The sequence below is a fragment of the Mastacembelus armatus genome, chromosome 20 (assembly GCF_900324485.2).
Source record: "Mastacembelus armatus chromosome 20, fMasArm1.2, whole genome shotgun sequence".
NCBI lineage: Eukaryota > Metazoa > Chordata > Actinopteri > Synbranchiformes > Mastacembelidae > Mastacembelus > Mastacembelus armatus.
Genome location: NC_046652.1, coordinates 15,581,348 through 15,600,339, shown reverse-complemented (window position 1 = coordinate 15,600,339; position 18,992 = coordinate 15,581,348). Strand labels below are relative to the sequence as shown.

The 18,992-nt window shown below is 39.3% G+C and overlaps 1 protein-coding gene across 1 annotated transcript; it reads right to left on the bottom strand.

Moving 5' to 3' along the window:
* Positions 1–9,896: 9,896 nt before the first annotated feature.
* Positions 9,897–18,047, bottom strand: LOC113121394 (neutral cholesterol ester hydrolase 1-like). The gene is made up of 5 exons (XM_026291818.1): positions 17,872–18,047; positions 16,077–16,299; positions 15,704–15,773; positions 15,101–15,272; positions 9,897–13,490 (listed from the first exon to the last, which is right to left on the bottom strand). The coding sequence occupies exons 1-5, from the start codon at positions 18,004–18,006 to the stop codon at positions 12,870–12,872; spliced, it is 1,221 nt and encodes a 406-aa protein (XP_026147603.1). The 5' UTR covers positions 18,007–18,047; the 3' UTR covers positions 9,897–12,869.
* Between the last annotated feature and the right edge of the window lie 945 nt (positions 18,048–18,992).

The following is an 18,992-nucleotide window of genomic DNA, read 5'->3' as shown; positions in this document are numbered from 1 at the left end:
ATTATTGTTTGATTTGTGCTCTGAAAAAACACAGATATCCTTCTATAGTTTATTGTGAAGACTCGTATCGTTGCTGTAGATCTCTGCTCCGAGCTTTACTGTGAGAAAAACACCGCTTACATCAGGACACGATTACAGATAAGCTCATGTGGAGAAACTCAGCAGCTGCATTTATTATTATAATGCTGCAGAGTTTAAACTGAACTTTGAATCACATATATTCAATCTATATTATATGAATTCACATATTAACATTAGTCTCTATTAACATGGAAACCATTTGACCTGCCTGACTTACGGCGCATTCAGAAAGTTTTCAAACCACCTTCACTGTTTTCAGTTTTGTTGCAGCCTGATGCTACGGCTGTTTTTTCCCTCATGAATCTACACACAATGACGAAGTGAAAATAGAACTTTAAGAATGTTTGGCTTCTGTCTTGCCACAATAAAGCCCAGACTGATGTAGGGCTGCAGTGATGGTTGAACTTTGACCCATCTCCACACAGGATCTCTGGAGCTCAGTGAGAGTGACCAGCAGGTTCCTGGTCACCCCTCTTAGTGAGGCTAATGAGCTAGTTTGTGTTGTTGCAAAGTCTCAGAATACTTAAGTAAATGTGATATTTCAGTTTTTCCTTTTTTCTAAAATTCTCTTTCCACTTTGTCCTTATGTGTTGAGTGTAGAATAATCAGGAAAAGAATGAATTTAAACAACTGTAGTATCAGGCTGCAACATAACAAAACTGAATACTTTTTGAATGCACTGTATATCCCAGACCTTGTGTACAAGAGTAAACAGGTTATATAAGTAACTGGGTTCCTGGCATTTCTTTCCACCACTGCAGCTAACATTGTATCCTGTATCGTAGATCCATCATGTTTCTGTTTGAGGTGAAGTGTGTAAGAAAAATAAATGTAAACACACAAATGGACAGGAAAAAGTGTCTCTGAGTTTATAAAGCGACTGGAGATGTCAAGTCCTGTCATATTAATTATGCTGCAAATATTTTTAGCCGCTGATAAGATGATGGCCAATGATCAATTAGTCATGTACACTCACCGGCCACTTTATTAAGTCGTCTTGACCACGTCCACATGCCTAAATGCACTGAGTTGCTGCCATGTGATTGGCTGATTAGTTATTTGTGGTAACAAGCAATTGAGCAGGTGTATCTGATAAAGTTGCCGGTGAGTGAAACAGTAACAGAATGTGAGACCTCGTTAAACTATAAAAGTTTTTTTTCACTGTTAATGTATAAGCAAAACAAAACAAAGCAACACTACATTCTGAAAACAATACCCCAAATCTTAAATTTACTGTTACTGACACTCCATATCTCCACAAATATTAATAATATTAATAATATTTAGAGACTGGGAGTACCTCTACATACTGTGCATCCTAAATGCATGTCGGCTTTCCAGTGAAACCCCTGTATCTTATAAAAATGTCAGCATTTTACAGCAACTTTTAAAAATCTGCCTTATTTACTCTCTGAGCACATGCAACTGCTTTACAAAGGATTTTACAAGCACAGAAATGGTTCAAGACTTGAATTAGGAAGTTCCAGTGTACAGTGTGAGCAGTAATGTCTTTCCCCCGTGACGGTAAGCACAGCGGTCAGTGTAATGAAAAGCTCTGGTTATGTTATTATCAGGGTATTGTTGTGCAGTGAGGCAGGCTGAGCCTATAAATGGATCCTGGTCCTCTTGGCTCATTCCTGCATCTGCAACATCTGGCCTCAATCTGGCTCCTACGCCTCGCCATCCCCCGGGAGATGCTTAGGTTTCACTCCGCTCTACCACTACTCCTGCAGGGCTTGCTGGGGGTGATACTCAGTAAACCATGTGCGTGTGATACAAAGCACCAAGGACATGTGAGAGTTGAGATCTTCCCTGACCACGTCTTCCCTACACACCAGACAGAGATACAAAAATTCTGTCCTTCAGACTTGAATGTTTCACAACACCTCATTAACTAACATTCACCCTAACCATAACAATGCCACTGCATGTCTAACTCCAATTGTAGCCTAATCAATAAACAAGTCCTAACAGAAAAATAAACGCTCTCCCTCTCAGAATGAGCTTCGTCCAGAAATGTGAATTAAGTCTGCACAAGAAGAACAGGAACGGTGATTAATACGGGCTCAGACACACTTAAAGTGAGTATGTTTTTGAGCAGCAGCCAAGTTTTGATAGGATACAAAGAGGAGAGCTGACCGACTCCCCCACAAAACTCACCGCCTCCCTTTTTCATTCGCCTTCCAAACTTTGCTTTAACTCCCTTCTGCTCTGTTCCTTCATCTCTGCCTAACTCTTTGTGTCCGTCCGTCTTTCTTTCTGGTTGTCTGTCTTTCTTTTTAATTTGTTGTCTCTTTCTCAAAATGAAATTTCCTTTAATGGCATGAATAAGCAGACACAGTGTTGGAGGGGGGCGGCTCTACTTCCAGTCCTATGCTACAATGTACAGCACATGATGCTTTAAATATTCTTGCCTGGAGCTTGATTGGGGTCCACAGTGGCAAACTGAGCAGACTGGACATAATTTAGAAAGACACACACCAGTGTACTTAATAACGTCCCACAATTCATACTGCATTTCAGAACAAAAACCAAGTCCAGGGATCTCTGTTTAGACATGTGCAATAAAAGTGTGGCAAGGCATAGAGCAGGGCAAATGTATAAAAGCATTTCTAAATTTTGAGTGTTCCCAGGAGAACAGTGGCCTCACTGACTGTGAAATGAAGGTTCAGGACTCTTCCTAGAGCCGGCCGTCTGGCTAAACCGAGTAAACGGGCAAGAGGGGCCTCAGTCAGGGACTCTGACAACATGAGGAAAAAGATTTTCTGGTCTGATGAGACAAAAAAAAAAATTAACTCTTTCAGCATAACTTCAGGCCCTATGTCTGCTGAATAAGCACTGCTCGTCTTTTGACTATCATCATGGGATCATCATGACACAGCAGCAGACTAGTCAGAACTGAATGAAGCACTAATGCTGTCAAATACAGAGAAACCCTTAAGACAACTTGCTCCAGAGTATATGTGACCTGAGGGTGACGGTTAACGCTTCACCACCACATTGACCAGAAACAAGCAGCCACCATGATACAGGAGTGGATTCAGGAAAAGTCTCCGATTGTCCTCGTGCGATCTTATTAAAGCCCAGACTGAAACCCCACAATGCATCTGTCTAGACCTGAAGATGGTAGTTTACAGATGTTTCCCATCTGTCATGAAGAAAAGAATAAACCACCCAAATCCAAGTGTGCAAAGCTTGAGGAGAGTTAGCCAAGAAGCTGAAATTGTTGCAAAATGGTTGACTTAATTCTAATGTTTGTGTAACCTGTGTTATCATTACACAGATTATTTAGAAAAGCAAAACCTGCGAAACCTAATATATCTCATGTTTTCTCTGAGTGTCTGACACACAGGTTCCTCCAGCAGTCTAGTCCTTCACCCTAACCTCAAACGTCACAGCTACATACTAAGCTGCAACGCTTACCTCAACCCTAACTTGAATCTGATTTTAACATAAAACCTAAAACCAAGTCTAAACTCTCAAACAGGCCTTTAAAGGGATATGAGAAAGTGTCCCCACTTTCCCAAAATGTCCTCAGTTACATGGTATAAAAACCCAAACTGGGTCCTTACAGTGTATAACCACACACATACACATTTGATTTCATTTCTCATGGGGACTTACATTTATGGACAGTCAATTCATGGAGACTTGCACTAACCTTGAAGAGTAAGGTCGGTGATCTTCTGTTTTTGGTTATTTTCTACAAATTCTGTTCAGAGACTGAAGCCAACAATAAAATTCATGAACTCCCGGAATGTAAATCCAGTGATGTGAAAAACTATTAAAAACACACCAATAAGCCACAGTGCTGCACTGGGTGAAGTCTTATTCCTTTACAATATATGTGGGGAACATCTTTCTTCAAAAATGGTGTGAGTCATTTGTGTGTTTCCAATTTGACAACAATGCAGGTCTACAGCAAAGACAAGTCAGTTATATCAGGGTTTGCAAACATTGCAGGGAGTAGCCTACATGAAAGTCGTTGTTGGTTTTACTCTCCGTACGGGATTTGTGGAAAGTAATCAAAAATATGAAATCAGCATACTTATCCTTTAACCATAACCACTACTTACCTAACCCCAACCTTCAACCAAACCCTAAAATTCAGTGATTTACATGGTGGGGAGCAGACGGGCTGAGCGCCCACACTGTGAGTGTGTAAAAGCAGGTTTGGGCCCACACATCTTGAGTAATACTAGACACACACATACTGTATTAATTTTATCCATCCCATTATACTCAGAGCAGAACAATATCACTGACATCTGACCCAAACACACACAGACACACACACACACACACACACACACACACACTGCTGGAAGAGAGAATTGGGACAACCAAAGTCGGCCAAGAGAGCTGACCAGTGAGCAAATAGAAGACTTTTGGGGACTTTCCAAACTTTTTGTGGCTCCACATGGTTTTGTCAGATTTTTATTTTTTATGTATGTGTGTGCATTTCTGAGCTGTTCTGGATTTGATAGTTTCTGTCTTACCACATGTGTGTAAATCCCCTTTTCTCACATGTATGTGTATGTGTATGTGTGTGAAGGAGCTAAGGTTGAGACTGCTCGCTCACTGCATCATTTCTTTTCAGGAATCAAGAGTTCAGAGGAGAGCAGGCAATCAAGGAGGCCACCACTCCCCAGAGAGAGAGAGGAAGAGAGAGAGGGACACTCTCCAGATAAAACTGTTCAAGTCTGTGTGTGTGTGTGTGTGTGTGTGTGTGTGTGTCTGTTTATGTCTTTTTTTATACTATCTCTGGACTTGTGAGAGGCTTGTGTGAAAGGACCTGGTTAAAGTTAGGGGCATAAACTCCTGAGAGTGCTTAAGGACCCATCTATCACGTCCGGGCCTCCGCATCTATATTACCGCCTTGCTACATAAAGACCACGCTGCTTCCTGTTCTGGCACTGGTCATAAATTTTAAGGTGCTGAATTGTCTAATAAGCATGTGTGTTCTTTACAGTTTGGTTAAGGCCTGTTAAATCCAGCAAAGGAAACTCTCACAATAAACCTGCATGTCTGTATAACAACATGAAGCACTTGAACGTAACATTAACAGGACTATTTAAAAATTCATTATGTCCTTTACATCAACAGCTTTTATGTGCGTTAGGGAAGGTTTATTCTTTAAGTCACTGTGCAGAAGACAAGTATCCTCTTTCTATCCAAGAAGGGTTCAGGATTTTAAGGCGCAGAGTGGGGCTTGGTTCTTGGTTTGTTTGAACAATTCAATCAAAATCTAATGACACTTCCATTTATTCCAGTTTTCAATTGTTGCTTTTTTAGTCATTAATACTTGTTGTTACAGTATTTAAAGTTTCAACATTAAAGTACTAATTAAAGAAAGAGAGAAATGGTGGCTCTGAATGTTGACACTACTATGTATGGTGTATATTTGCTATTAATATTACTGCATTAATGTACATGTTGAACTTTCCTGCTTGGTGGGAAGTTCAACATGTACATTAATGCAGTAATATTAATACCAACCTTCACAACTGTTCGTTGCCGTCAGGTGCAACATCTGGTGAAAAGAGCAGATTTTGTTCACGAATGCTCATTGTAATTGCGTCCATATACTTTTGGCAATGTACAATAAGTTTGTGTGTGTGTGTGTGTGTGTGTGTGGGTATGTGGTTTTGTGTCTTTTCGTGTGTACAACATACGGCCTGTGTCCTTGTGCAATTTGGGGCCTACATTGTGGTTTTCTCTTCCTCCCTACCAATCCTTCTCTGTCCTCCCTCACTCCCCCTCCCTGTCCCTCTCTTTTTCTGCAGCTTGACCCCCCTCAGTCCCTCACTCAGTCCCTCCTTCTCCTCCCAAATTGCTTTACACTCCCTTTTCTCTCTCTCTCTCTCTCTGCCTGTCAGGAACAAGTGAACAATATGACCTTTAGGCGCAGCGATAACATTCTCCCTCATGAATTCCCCGCTGCTCCAACTTTCCTCTCACATTCTCACTGGATTGTTTTCACTCTCAGCAGCTCTGTTTTACTTAGAAATGATCATCTCGGCACCCGGTGATTAACAAGCAAACCAGAGGGCGAGGAGGAAGCCAGGCCTCCACAAGGTCACATACAGAAATACATGCACTAAATACACTTTCATGCTGTAGCCGAGAGCGTCTTGTTTTTTTTCATACATGCCATGCTTATACCTGATGTTTTTTGTTTTTTTAAACAGTGTGTGGGGTGAAAATCTACATACAGTTGTGTGTGTGTGTGTGTGTGTGTTTTTTTTTTTAATTCCCATCTGAGCTGCATGGAAATTTCTGCAAATGAGACCCAGAGGCAGGCATGGATTCAACTAAGACGAGGCCCCTGGGGCAAAATATGAGCTAACAGGCTCCTAGTGACCCCTCAGTTTGTTTCTTCCCATTAAACACTCTGTCACTTTCATGTAGCCTTCAAGTACGTTGGACACAGTTCACTACAGGTGGCACTTTAATTATGTTCTTGGCATATATGCACACAGTAATGCTCTTCTTTTTACATTACAGGCATATAAAAGTTGTTTGGATAAAAGGTTTGTAGTTCAGGATGTGTAACTGTTAATACATCATCATTCTGCCCATACGTTTTCTATCAGTGTCTGTGTTTTTTCCATTTGATGCCATTAGTTGTAAACCTGGGGTCATTATCATGCTGGATGAGCCATGACCTGGATGCCACTAAGACAGTGTTATCTGACATTGGGCAGTATCTTTCCTTCCATAATGCTTTGATAATCATCTGATTTCATTTTAGGGTGTGCATTTTCAAGCCTTCCTGTCTGCCAGATGCAGGAAAAAGCAACCCCATAACATCTCTGAACCTCCTCTGTGGGGATGGTGTCCTTTTCTTTGAAAGCTTCATTTTTTTCATGTGAACACAAAGCAGATGTGACATTCCAAAAAAAAAAAAAAAAAAAAAAAAATCTCATTTTTCTCATTTTGTTTCATCAGTCCAAAGTCCAAGGTCTATTTATGCTGGCATTTTTAGCCTTCAAGCTCACTTTCATTCAGAAAGCAACATATGGCGCAACTGGACAATGTTGTATCTTCACAGCTTCTCCTTTTTTCATTGAGCGTTCAGTTTTCCTCTTGCAGCAAATTATCCTCTTGATCCATTTCTATATGAAGTGAGCATTTTCTGATCTGATTAATAGATTTAAAGTCAGGTTTAGGCACAAAAACCACTGGGTTAAGACTAGGAAAAAGTCATGGACATAACAGGAAATGAGCATTAATAGGAAAGGGAAAGCAAATAATAATCTCTCATGAATCTTAATTTCCCTCTCCTCGGCTCTGTATTCACAGAGGTTGCTTTATCCAAATGTAAAGATAGATGGTCACACTAGTCAATAGTTACCTACCCTCCTTTTTCATACCCAAATTAATTAACTTACATTTAAGGTTTATATTGATGTGCTTGGTACCATTGGAAAGGAAACACTTTCTAGTTTATTGTGACTTTTCAAATTTGGCCAAAGATTTTTGGTAACACATCTGGAAACATATCTTTCTATAGGTAATGTAATGTGTAGACATTAGCGTGTCCATGCTACAGACAATAAGAAACATAATGTTCATAAAGTCTTTGTTTTTTCTGTGTGGCCTTTTTCATCTCAAACAGTGATCAAACTTTACTTGATCAAATTAACAACCATCCTCTGAGTTGCAGTATCACTTACACCAGCAGTAAATAAGGCTGAATGTCGATGGGTATAAATCAAGCTGCAATTCAAGCTGCCATCTTTAGATATAGTGTGCTTTCTATGACAATTACTAATTTACTTTAGCAAACTATATCAACCTATGCTGGCCTGAAAAATTGGCCTGACAGGACCTGTCGATCTGTTACAACTTATTGTTTTTTTCTGGATTAGACCTCTGCTCCGCTCTGACTCTGAAAGGGATTGAGTATGGAAAAACAAAGGCTCAATGAAAATCCATGCAGAACTTGCACACACATGTGGCCTTTTTTGGCAGCAGGCTGCAGGACTACACCTTGCTTCACCAATCCACCATCCACACACACACACACACACACACACACATCGTGTCTCACTTAACCATCACGACTAGGTTCCTAACCCTAACTTTAACCCTGAACTTTAAAACCAAGTCTTAATCCTCACAAAAAAAAAACAAAAAACATTTGAAGTTGTGAGGAAAATGTCTTCACAATAATGGTAACAGAGTAAAACATCCATTCATTTCCTGGAAACTTACTCTAACCTTAACCCTAAACCATGTCATCACTGTACAATCCAGTAATTTACTCTCTGGGGACTAACACAATGTTAGAGTGGCCTCCCACACACACACCAGCAGTTTGGGTGAATAAAGTCCTAATGGGCAATCGCACACCAATTAACTCTGTTAGATCTAAGCAGACAAACACTGTGCATGCCCTGTGGCGCTCCAGATGCAGGTCTGGCACGCAAACACAAATACACGCACACACAGATACCAACACACAGTAAGAGAGACACACACAGACCTGTCTGTCAGGAGAAGCATGTTCCTGCTGCCATTTCTAATCACATGACCTGGCAGGCATGATTCATTCTGTCACGCAATCGTCCGATGGGTTTGGTTTCTGCATTTGCAGGCTTTGACTTGAAGAACAAGTGCGTGAGAATGAGGAAAGAAGTGAAGGGCAGACTCAGAAAGCCAAAGTCCCCATGATATCCAGGAAGAGGTGAGGAGACTGAGCTGAAATAAGAACCAGTTCTTTACCAGGTCCACAGATGTAGAAAGCTTGGCAGCCCTGACACCCTGGACTTGTTTTAATTACTCTCTAATATAACACAATGTCTGATCAGAGACATTAATCAAAGAGAGCATGCTCAGAGGCTGAATCCATGGATTAAAAAACTATTGATGTGTAAATCAGTCTCAGAGAATACATTAAGTATTTTGGTGTTCATACTTTGAGATAAAAAAATACAACAAGTTATAAAAGAGCAATTATTCATGTGATAAACAATATCTACACATATGTAAAGCAGCTGATCTACTGATTGGAGGCGGATGTCCAGGAGGAGTATTTGGCGCCATCTCTTGGCTTTTGTTTTTTATTCTAAAATAAGCAAACAAAGTATTGCTACACTTTTAATGCCTATTGTAACTATTGATCTTAGTAAACCATGAATACTCTTTAAATACTCATTTTGTCTTTAAAAAATATTATATTTTTACTTTTCTACATGTTAGAGAAATTAAAATGTTACCCTCAAGTTTGTTAATCTGCTTTACTTTAATGTAAGTCAAAAACACTTTTGAGTAGGGCCTGTTACCTCTTGTCTCTTCCTAAGGTCAGTCTGTTCTGACCTTCACTTTCTGATAAGACACTTAGTATCGAAACCCAGATGTTTTGCAGTTTCATGGGAAACCGCCTCCTCTTTCTTCCTTTATCACATGACTGTTTGTATCATAGCATTAAAATGATGTGCTGCCCAGCTAAGGGCCAGTGACCCTCATGCTGTACCAAGGTGCTGTGTGACTGTGACTCCTTGCAGGTAAAACTTCTATATAATTTTACCAAAGTTCGTCCTCTGAGTCTATTTGTTAAAAGAATTTACCTAACACTACAATAATTAGTAATTATAGGCTACTTTGTGTATTATTAATGTCTAGTACTATCTGTGATATTTTTACTGTTTATGAACAAATAACATAGCTTAAGGATAACATGAAAATGTATTAACTCAAGTACAAGTAATAACTAAAAACAGGTTCTAGATTCTAAGATTTTTACTATGACAAAAAACATGAAAGAACAGAACTGCATTTTATTTTTCACAAAATAGCACAACTACACACTGGTTATATGGGGTATTTATTTCTTAGAAAATGAATTTGTGTGAATGGTGAGTTACTAAACAATAGCAAAAACATGCTCTTTATATATTTCTCTCTACCATCATAATATTTTTCATAAATAAATCACAAAATCACGTGAATATTACACATCGTGTGCAGATACAGTAGCATACACTGTAGGGGTTCAAATTTAAAATCTCACCCTAAACATCTTTGAATCAAACAACCAAACACATCTGGTGCCATTTTGGAGGTCAAGTGATTGGACGTTGCATAAAAACAACCCTAACAGGGATTGTCATGTTTGATTTTGCAGCAGAAAACAAAAACAAGTCGTGTAATGAAACCACATATGCCTGTATGTCAATTGACCACACAAAATGTTCACATGTGAAATACTGTACACAGTGTGTGACGTGTCGTCATTTCACATTTAACATCTGAAAATCATTTGCACCTAAATCATTAATTATCCATTTGACACATAATCAGAGTTACAATAAATGATTATTTAATTGATCTGAACTTTAGAAGAAGTCTATGAGGAAAAAATGTACACATCTGTAATTTCATAACAACTGATGAAAATCATATGGTACATTACTCAACATGACTCAACATAGTTCAATGTGATTGGTAACATTTGAAACATTTTAAAGCAGTGGTAAAAATGAATAATAAATGGTTTACAACATACCATAATATATTTTTAAGCAGATATCAAGGTTTACAACTGTAACTCCTCCTGTGGACTCAGATGAGTTCAAAAAGAAAATGACAGTATATGGTACTAAAACACAGTTACAGTAATACATAACATGTTTTCATAATATAGGTTATAATTGCTGACCAGTACAACCACTTTTAAATGTTTATATAGCTTTGTACAACTAGTGTGCTAGGAACCATTTATTATGTTTGTTTACTGCCTATACTACCAAACTTAACACCAGTCCATCTCAAAATAAAACATTTGGACAATATTTTACTTCATATTCATATGAGAATCATATACAGTTAATATGATTATTAATGAGTATACTCATTACTTCATAGATTTTTACTTTTTTCTGAAGATTTAAACAGATCATGTGCAGAAGCTTCATGGTACACATATAAACATATATATAAGACAATGTTTTTCCACATTTAGGTTAGCCTATTATGACTAAATACACTCTCTTGCCTTTGGCTCTAGTGGCAGTCCCTATCAGAAAAAAAAAAAAATCTGTTAAAAGCTGGGATCCTTCAATATGGCCACTGCAGCGCTGCGCCCTCTACAGGTGTAGGTGCGTTATTACCTGCGGCTCCTTTTGTCCAGGAGGGGCAATAATTATTGCGATCCCATTCTCTACATAAGCATCACTAGAGTTTACAGGGAAACATCTGGGGCCACTTCTGTATTTGCTTAGCTGGAACAACCCTTAAAACTTTATTTATATAAACTTTGTAATGCTGTAATTTCACACATGGCTTTGAAATTACAACACTCAAAAACTTCAAAAGGTTATTCTCTCTTAACCAAATACGCAATTCTGCTTTACAAACGTCTTATTTTTGTAAACATTATTAGGTCTTCACTAACAAGTGTACAAAACATGTTCATATATAATTTGCATGGCTCACAGGAATCCATGTTAGGAATAAATCGATGGGTGTAATTCTCACATACATTTCACAGGTATCTTCATCATTGCACTGGCCCTACAGTACAGTGGTCATCACAGAGAGAACTCAGACAGTGAGAGATGTTTTCAAACATACTATATTGCACAATCCAGTGAGCTGCTGTGAACTCTGGCATACTTCTACCAAACACACACACACACACACACACACACACAGCATAGCCTTGAGTGGCTGGTTCTGTGTGTGTTAGCAGGCGGTTGCAGTGTTTCTGTGTCGTAAAAGAATAAAAGCAGATGATAATTGCTGAGTGACCTTGAGCTTTAAAACTTAACAAGTCAGAAGATGATTAAACTATATGATTAGTTACAGTACAGCTAAAATTAAATCAGTCTAATAAATCCTCCTCCATAAATCCAGTAACGTTCAGTTTTGTTAAATGTTTCTTAGAATTATTTTGGAAGAAGCTTTTTGTAAGTCTGTATAATAGCAGTTCAATAGCAGCTCAAACAACAGCCTCCAGCATGAGCTTACAATTGAATCAATAGAAACGCAACAGGGAGGATTTATGAATCCCTGGATTTTGTTTCTCTTGAAAATAACTAGCCTAAGATATACTGTCATTCTCCAAGAGGTCACACTGACACAGGCATGACATTGTCACGTTCTTTGGTTATATCTGATTGGAAGTAACTTGTTTTGTTTTTAGGGTTAAGTGAAAATGCTTTTTGGCTCGACAGCTCAAGTGATTTTCTGATATTTTCTGATATGGATTTGCATTTAGCCTGATGCATGAGTTGCACATTATGGCTACCCCAGACTGATGGTGCGTGACCTCAGAAATTATCACTACAGATCCACAATTAAGGACATAAGTGGTCAAGAAATGTAGCAGGATCAACAACAGATTCACAAGGTGACAACGACGAGTGTCACAATTCTTCAGAGAAATATTTTAGTGTTGCACTGATTTGTCCCATTATATATTTACTTGTATGTACTTTCCTCCAGGAAATATGTGAGCAATAACGCTTTCGCTGAAAAGCATCAGCATGAGTCCTGAAATTTGACTTGTTAGTTGTGTTTCCATCCAGATGCTCATTTACAAAGCAGCTGATACTTTGTGTCACCTGGTGTCTTGTTCAGGGAATGATGCTGCTGATGGAGGCAGGTGTCATTTTGACCTCACATGGATTCGATTTGTGACAATAAAAGATGCTTCTTCTCGCGTTAGGTCCAACAAGGAGAACTCAAGCTACTACTGAAGTTGATATTTATGCTCTAGTCCACCTCAGCCGCTCCAAACAGACTCTAAAGATCGTGGTGAAAAAGGGCAGTTTGTCCGTCTACAGATTCTGGTCCAGCCAGAGGATGTAGTTGTTCATGCTCCTCTGTCCTACACTAAACATCATTGGCAGGAATGCAAACACCATGCAGCCATGAAAACCATCCTCATAGTGATCAATGGTCACCATGACACCAGCGTCCTGCAGGTGCTTGGCATACATCAAGCCATCATCCCTCAGCACATCAAACTCACATGTCATAACATATGCTTTAGGCGTCCTAGCCAGAACCCCCTGCTCTGCCAGAAGTGGTGCTGCCCTCACATCCATCAATGCTGGAACCTCACGCATCACCCCAGGTGATCCAGTTTCTTTAATGACTGCTTTGAAGTGCTTCTTGTGATTACCTGGGAGTAGAGTGGTCCAGTCCACCTTGGAACGGGTCTTAGCACTGATGGTTGGCTGGTCCAGGGAGCTGTGGTTGTTAGCAAGCAGCAGAGGCTCCAGGGAGGAGTCAGCGCCAAGGTACTGTAGCCAGTAACGAGCCATAACAGGCCTGTAAAGGATCGGCACCGCCTGGTTCTGTTGGTAAGATGAGGTGTAGAAGTCGAGAGCCTGCAGCACTGGGTAGATCAATGCCTGGGTCTTGAACTTCACTGTCAGAGTATCATCTGAGCTGAGCTGTGGACACAGTCAGGTTTTATATTACTATTCAACTGATATGGATTTCTCAGGGTAAATATCAACTTCAGTAGTCAGCTGTGAGCCACAGGGTTAAGGGTTAAACACACTTTGAATTCTACACATCGTGCCTTAAAGCTAAAGTTAAGAAAATTAAAAAAAGATAAAGACAAAAGACAAAATTTGAAATAAAAATAAAACACAACTTTAAGACAAGTTTGATATGGTTAGAATCAGCTGTAAAGAATAAAAGCATTATAAAACAGCCTTTAGACTAGTTTAAAAAGCTCTACAAGAGCAAATCCTGTGGGAGCTACTACCAGCACCGAGCAGTGTACAGGGTAAAAGTCATTGCACCATGTTTACTTTGAGCCCTGGGCACTACCAGCTGACCAGTCTCTAAAGCTCCTACCAGGCTTCTGTTCAGCAAACATGTCCCTGATATATTTTGGGCCCAGACCATTCAGAGACTAGTAGACAATTAATAAAGCCCTAAATCCAACTCTATTTTTAAATGGAAACCAGTGCAGGGGTCTGAGAATTGGAGTAATGTGTTCTCTCTAAGTATTACAGGATCAGCATTATGACTGAGCTGCACATGTCTAACGGTCAGGAGTGTACTATAGTAGCAGTACAAGAAATAAAAGTACTGTTTACACATAATGTTTCTTATCTTATCTAAGTTTTTGAGTTGCCAGAACGATGACACTGTAACTGCTTTGATATGGCCACTGACATTTGCTCAGAAGGTTTCATTCTGCAACCTCACTACTAGATGCTGCTAAATCTCTCACATTTTACACGTTGCACCTTTAAGACACACACAAACAACTCAACAGACTAACAAGATCTGTTGTAAATGCACAAGAATGAATCGCCAAACTAGAACTGAGCACCTCTACATTTTCCCTATATGTGAGCCATGGATACTACCAGTATTTCCCATATATACAGTGATGTACAGTACTGTGCAGAAGGTTTAGGCACTTTAGATGTTTTAGATTTTTATCAAACACCAACACCAGTTGCCTGATTGGTCCCAGGTTCATTGTGGAGGACAAGAGGTCCATGAAGACCCCACTAGAGTTCATGAAGAACTATTTTCAGAGGCAAGAAGAAGCAGGAGTGCTGCAGCAGATGGTCTGACCTCCACAGAGCCCAGATCTGGGCAGTGTGGAGTCAGTTTGTGATCACATGAAGAAGCAGAAGACACTGGGACAGCCTGAATCCACAGAAGAACTGCAGCTTCTCCAATTCAGTTCATTTCAATCTAATTCAATTCAATTTTACTTGTATAGCACCAAACCACAACACAACCATCTGAAGGCACTTTACAAAAAACAAAAACAAAACCCAACAAATCCCTTATGAGCAGCACTTGGTGACAGTGAAGAGGAAAAACTCCAAAGTACCAGGAGAAACTGTGCAGGTCAACCCAGAGAACTGCTGCTGTTTAAGGGCAAAGTGCTGGAAATACTGATTTACTGCTCTTTGTATGAAGTTATTTGATAAGTGAAAAATGATTTCTGTGACTTATATTAAAAGCAATCCCTGTTTGGTTTTAGTGCCCATAATATTGGCACAGTACTGTATGTGTTTGTTTTGTTTACCTCCTGTGCCACGGCTGCTGCCAGGTTTCCACCAGCACTGTCTCCAGACACACACACTCTTTCTGGATCGATGCTGTAGCGCTCTAAAACCTCCCGGGACAGGAAGGCCTGTGATGCTGCCAATGCATCATAGTATTGATCTGGGAATACTGCCTCTGGAGCAAGACGGTAACTATAACAGGGCATCATAGCGATACAACATTATTATTGTATTAAATAACATTTCAAAACATAATGCAAAAGACACAGCAAGTTGGTGTTTCAGGCTCAAAATTTGATTTTTTTTTTCAAACCTTAAATTTATTGTAGAGGGATTTATTTTATATTATGCTCCCAATGATCCAATTTATATCCTGAAACAGTTTATAAACTCCACCGGTGTGTCAATATTGTATTTCCAAGGTCAGAAATGAAGAGAGTTTGTAATAAAGTTTTATAACAAATTTAAAAATAAAAACTGAACATTGAAGATATGAATGCTGGTAAACTAACAAACTTGCCTTTTCTGAATTAAATTATCTTTATATTGCCCATTGTTATACTTGTTTTTTGGGTAAATGATGAGGAAGTTTGTTGTAATACGACGGGGTAAATAAAACTTACTCAACAGACATGATGACAGCATCGAGATCCTCCGCCATTTTCCGACAAAGGCGATCATAGGACCGCATACCTGTAAAGCAGAAGTCATATGACTTTCATCCTCCATATTTGTTGTTTACAGTGATTGAACTGAATTCAGTCTATTGTTGTCTCTAACTCTTTCTAATAAAACTACACAATTTATATATGAGCTAAGATTTAGTTTCATTTGAATTGAACCAGTGAACCTTTGAGATATGACAACCTATCTAGTTCATATTTTTGGTTAAATACAATATATTGATTGAAGCCAATTAAACATTATTTCTGAAAAAAAAAAAAAAAAGCAAAAGTCAACCTATTTTCTGCAGCATTTCAAATTTAATCAACTCACGTCCGCTGCCCAGGGCCCATCCTCCACCATGGAAATAAATGACTCCTCTTTTGAGCTTCTTCCCCTCTTTTGGCTGAAAGACTCGGGTGGGTACACCACCCAGCATGGAGTCAGTCACGTGCACAGCAGAGCAGGATTGCGCTTCAATTACCTCTACCCAGGAAACAACCTGGTTCAACAGGTGGACACGATGGCACAAACCCAATGCATGAGCCACATCACTCTGGAAATAAAGCACACATGATTATTCTATTAGAAGGACAGATGTTTTTAAACGAAAGGCCATATTTTTGATCTCTGCATTGCACTCCAAACCTAAAAAATAATACATTGCCCATACAGCATGGGACTTTCGTACTTAAATTTACAAGCCATTTGTAAATAAGTGAGATCTTTGTCTGAAGCCTCTCTTTGGCCTTGTGTAGGGAAAAATATTCGAATAACAAAGAACACAGACTCAGGCTCATCAGGGTGTGAAAACTTGTTTGTAAAAACCTGCTGCACTGCATTGTCTTGGGTTCATGAACTGCCACTGCAATTTCAGTTAAATCTAATCAATACATGCAAACTAGGACACTGAGCTGTTGATTCCCATTTAACATGGGTGGACAAAATAACAGAAACAGCTCTCTGTAAAACACAGAACATTTGGGAGGCTGGAGTCTGTGCTGCTGTGTACTGTTAGATAGCATAGTTTTTAAGACAGTTGGATTTAGTTTTAGTCTGGTGTACCTAACATACTAACAACTCCTCACCCTACAGCACAGAGCAGCATTTACAGACGAGCAGGCTGCATCGCTGAGCGTTTAACTGGGAGTATATCAGCCGTTATGAGACGAAATATTGAATCTGTATTATCAAGTTGTAACTTATTAACCACATGCTCCTACAGTGGTGTTTTCGTCGTCATGTCGTTGTTCGTAGGACAAGGGCTGCCCCACCTTGCAAATCTCAATTTAACCCTTGGGTATGATAGTGTGTATGTAGGTTTCTATATGTCTAATATTATGTGTAATACTATACTATACTAAAGCTAAGGTACTATAGAGGGGTTCTTTGTTGTATTTTGTATTATAGTACATTACAGTATCCAATAAAGTATATACTAATGGATAGCATAGTGTAGTACTATATAGTATAAATTGTGCATTAGGCCACAATACAGTATGATACAATAGGGACATATGGAGTTGATTACAGTACAACACAGTACAGTGTAACATATAGTACTGTAGTACATTGTAGTGCAGTATAGTGGGCTGTAGTACAGTACAGTTGAGTGCAGTAAAGCAGAATGGACCAGACTAGGCTACAGCACAGCATTCAGTATGAGCAGCCAAACTGATCATATCAGGTAAAAACAACGGTTGAGTAACAGGTAGGACTGTGGTTAAAAAAGTCATTTATTGGACCCATCAAGTCAAATGAAAAAACAAGACAATGCTTAAATGCCCATTTTTTGCTGAGCCCATCCTCCATGACAGTGTAGTATGCTATACTATGGTATTAAATTATAGTACATTACAGAAGTACTACTAGTATACTATCCCATATATCTACTTCGCCACATCACACTATGCTGTTCTAGATACTTATGCTTATCTGCTACTTATGTCCCCACTGCTCTTTCCAGGCTCAGGTAAGGTTTTATTACCTTAACTGTGTTTTCTAATCCTCGCTCTGTCTAATAAATAACCTGACAATTTGCTGTACCCCATTCCTGCTGTATTTTTCAAATACTTTGATTACTTGTGTTTTTCTTTATTCTCATTAACCTGCATAAATCAGCCCTCACCGCCTGCATGAAGCTCCGGAACAACGCGTCCAGCAGCATCAGTTTCCACGGTTCGCTCACGCCGCTCGGTAACGGGAGGTAGATGTAGTAGGCGGCCGCCGACAGCAGCACGGCCCCGGCTAAACGGAGCCTCATCACGGCGGACTACACTTACCTGAATCCCGTGCACCGATCGGTGCGGACTATCCTCCGCCAGTGGGCGACGAAACACGGAGAAATTAGACCTTATTTCAAATTAAAAGCCTGGAATGGGGGCTGGGACGATCTTCTCAGGGTGTTTGTCACGTTTATTGTCTTATTGTGAAATGTCGTTTTAGGAAGTAGTTTTTGAATTGCGTAATCTTGCTGCTCAAGGGAACTGTAGTCCTTTTACATATGGACGGTAACGTAAATAGTAGGCTATTTTTTTCTTTTTTCAAAATTGTTGTTTACTCACGGACCATATCGCTCATGTGAAAGACTATTCAAAAGAGTTTTTATATTGGAGCTATATTATTAAATACACCTGTAAGTGTTTTATGTGTTTATTATTTAAACTGGATATTTACCAGTTATTCACATATAACCGTTATATATCAACTTACAAAGAATTAAACAACACATAATAAAGTTAAGCGAAAAGAAGTTCCCCTTCCCTGCATGTAGTCCTGCTTTACTTCACTGATGATAAAGTTTGAGGATTTGAGTGCAGGGACTCCCAACATGTTACACCAAATTAGCTACTAACAGTTTATTTTTGCTGCGCACACATATCACTGAATTACTTTCATATTAAAAAAAAAGGTAAAAACCTGATGAGTTCAGAACTACTAGATCCATTTTCACAATTACGCGAAAAGATTTCATAATTATGAGGTAGTAAGTCATAATAAGAGATCAGCATCTCGTAATTGCGCGATAATAAATCATAATCACGAGATAAGATCCTATTTATTACCATTTTTGGGACTGCAATGCCTTCCTGTATCTGACCCTACACCCTCTCCGCTACACAGGACTACAAGCATCATGACCTGAGTCATGAAGCAGCTGAGAAAGCTGGAAAAAAAAAAAGCCATCTTGTTGCACCAATCAGATCATAGAACGTTGACGTCCCAGCCAATCAGCGAGCAGCCTGCCCA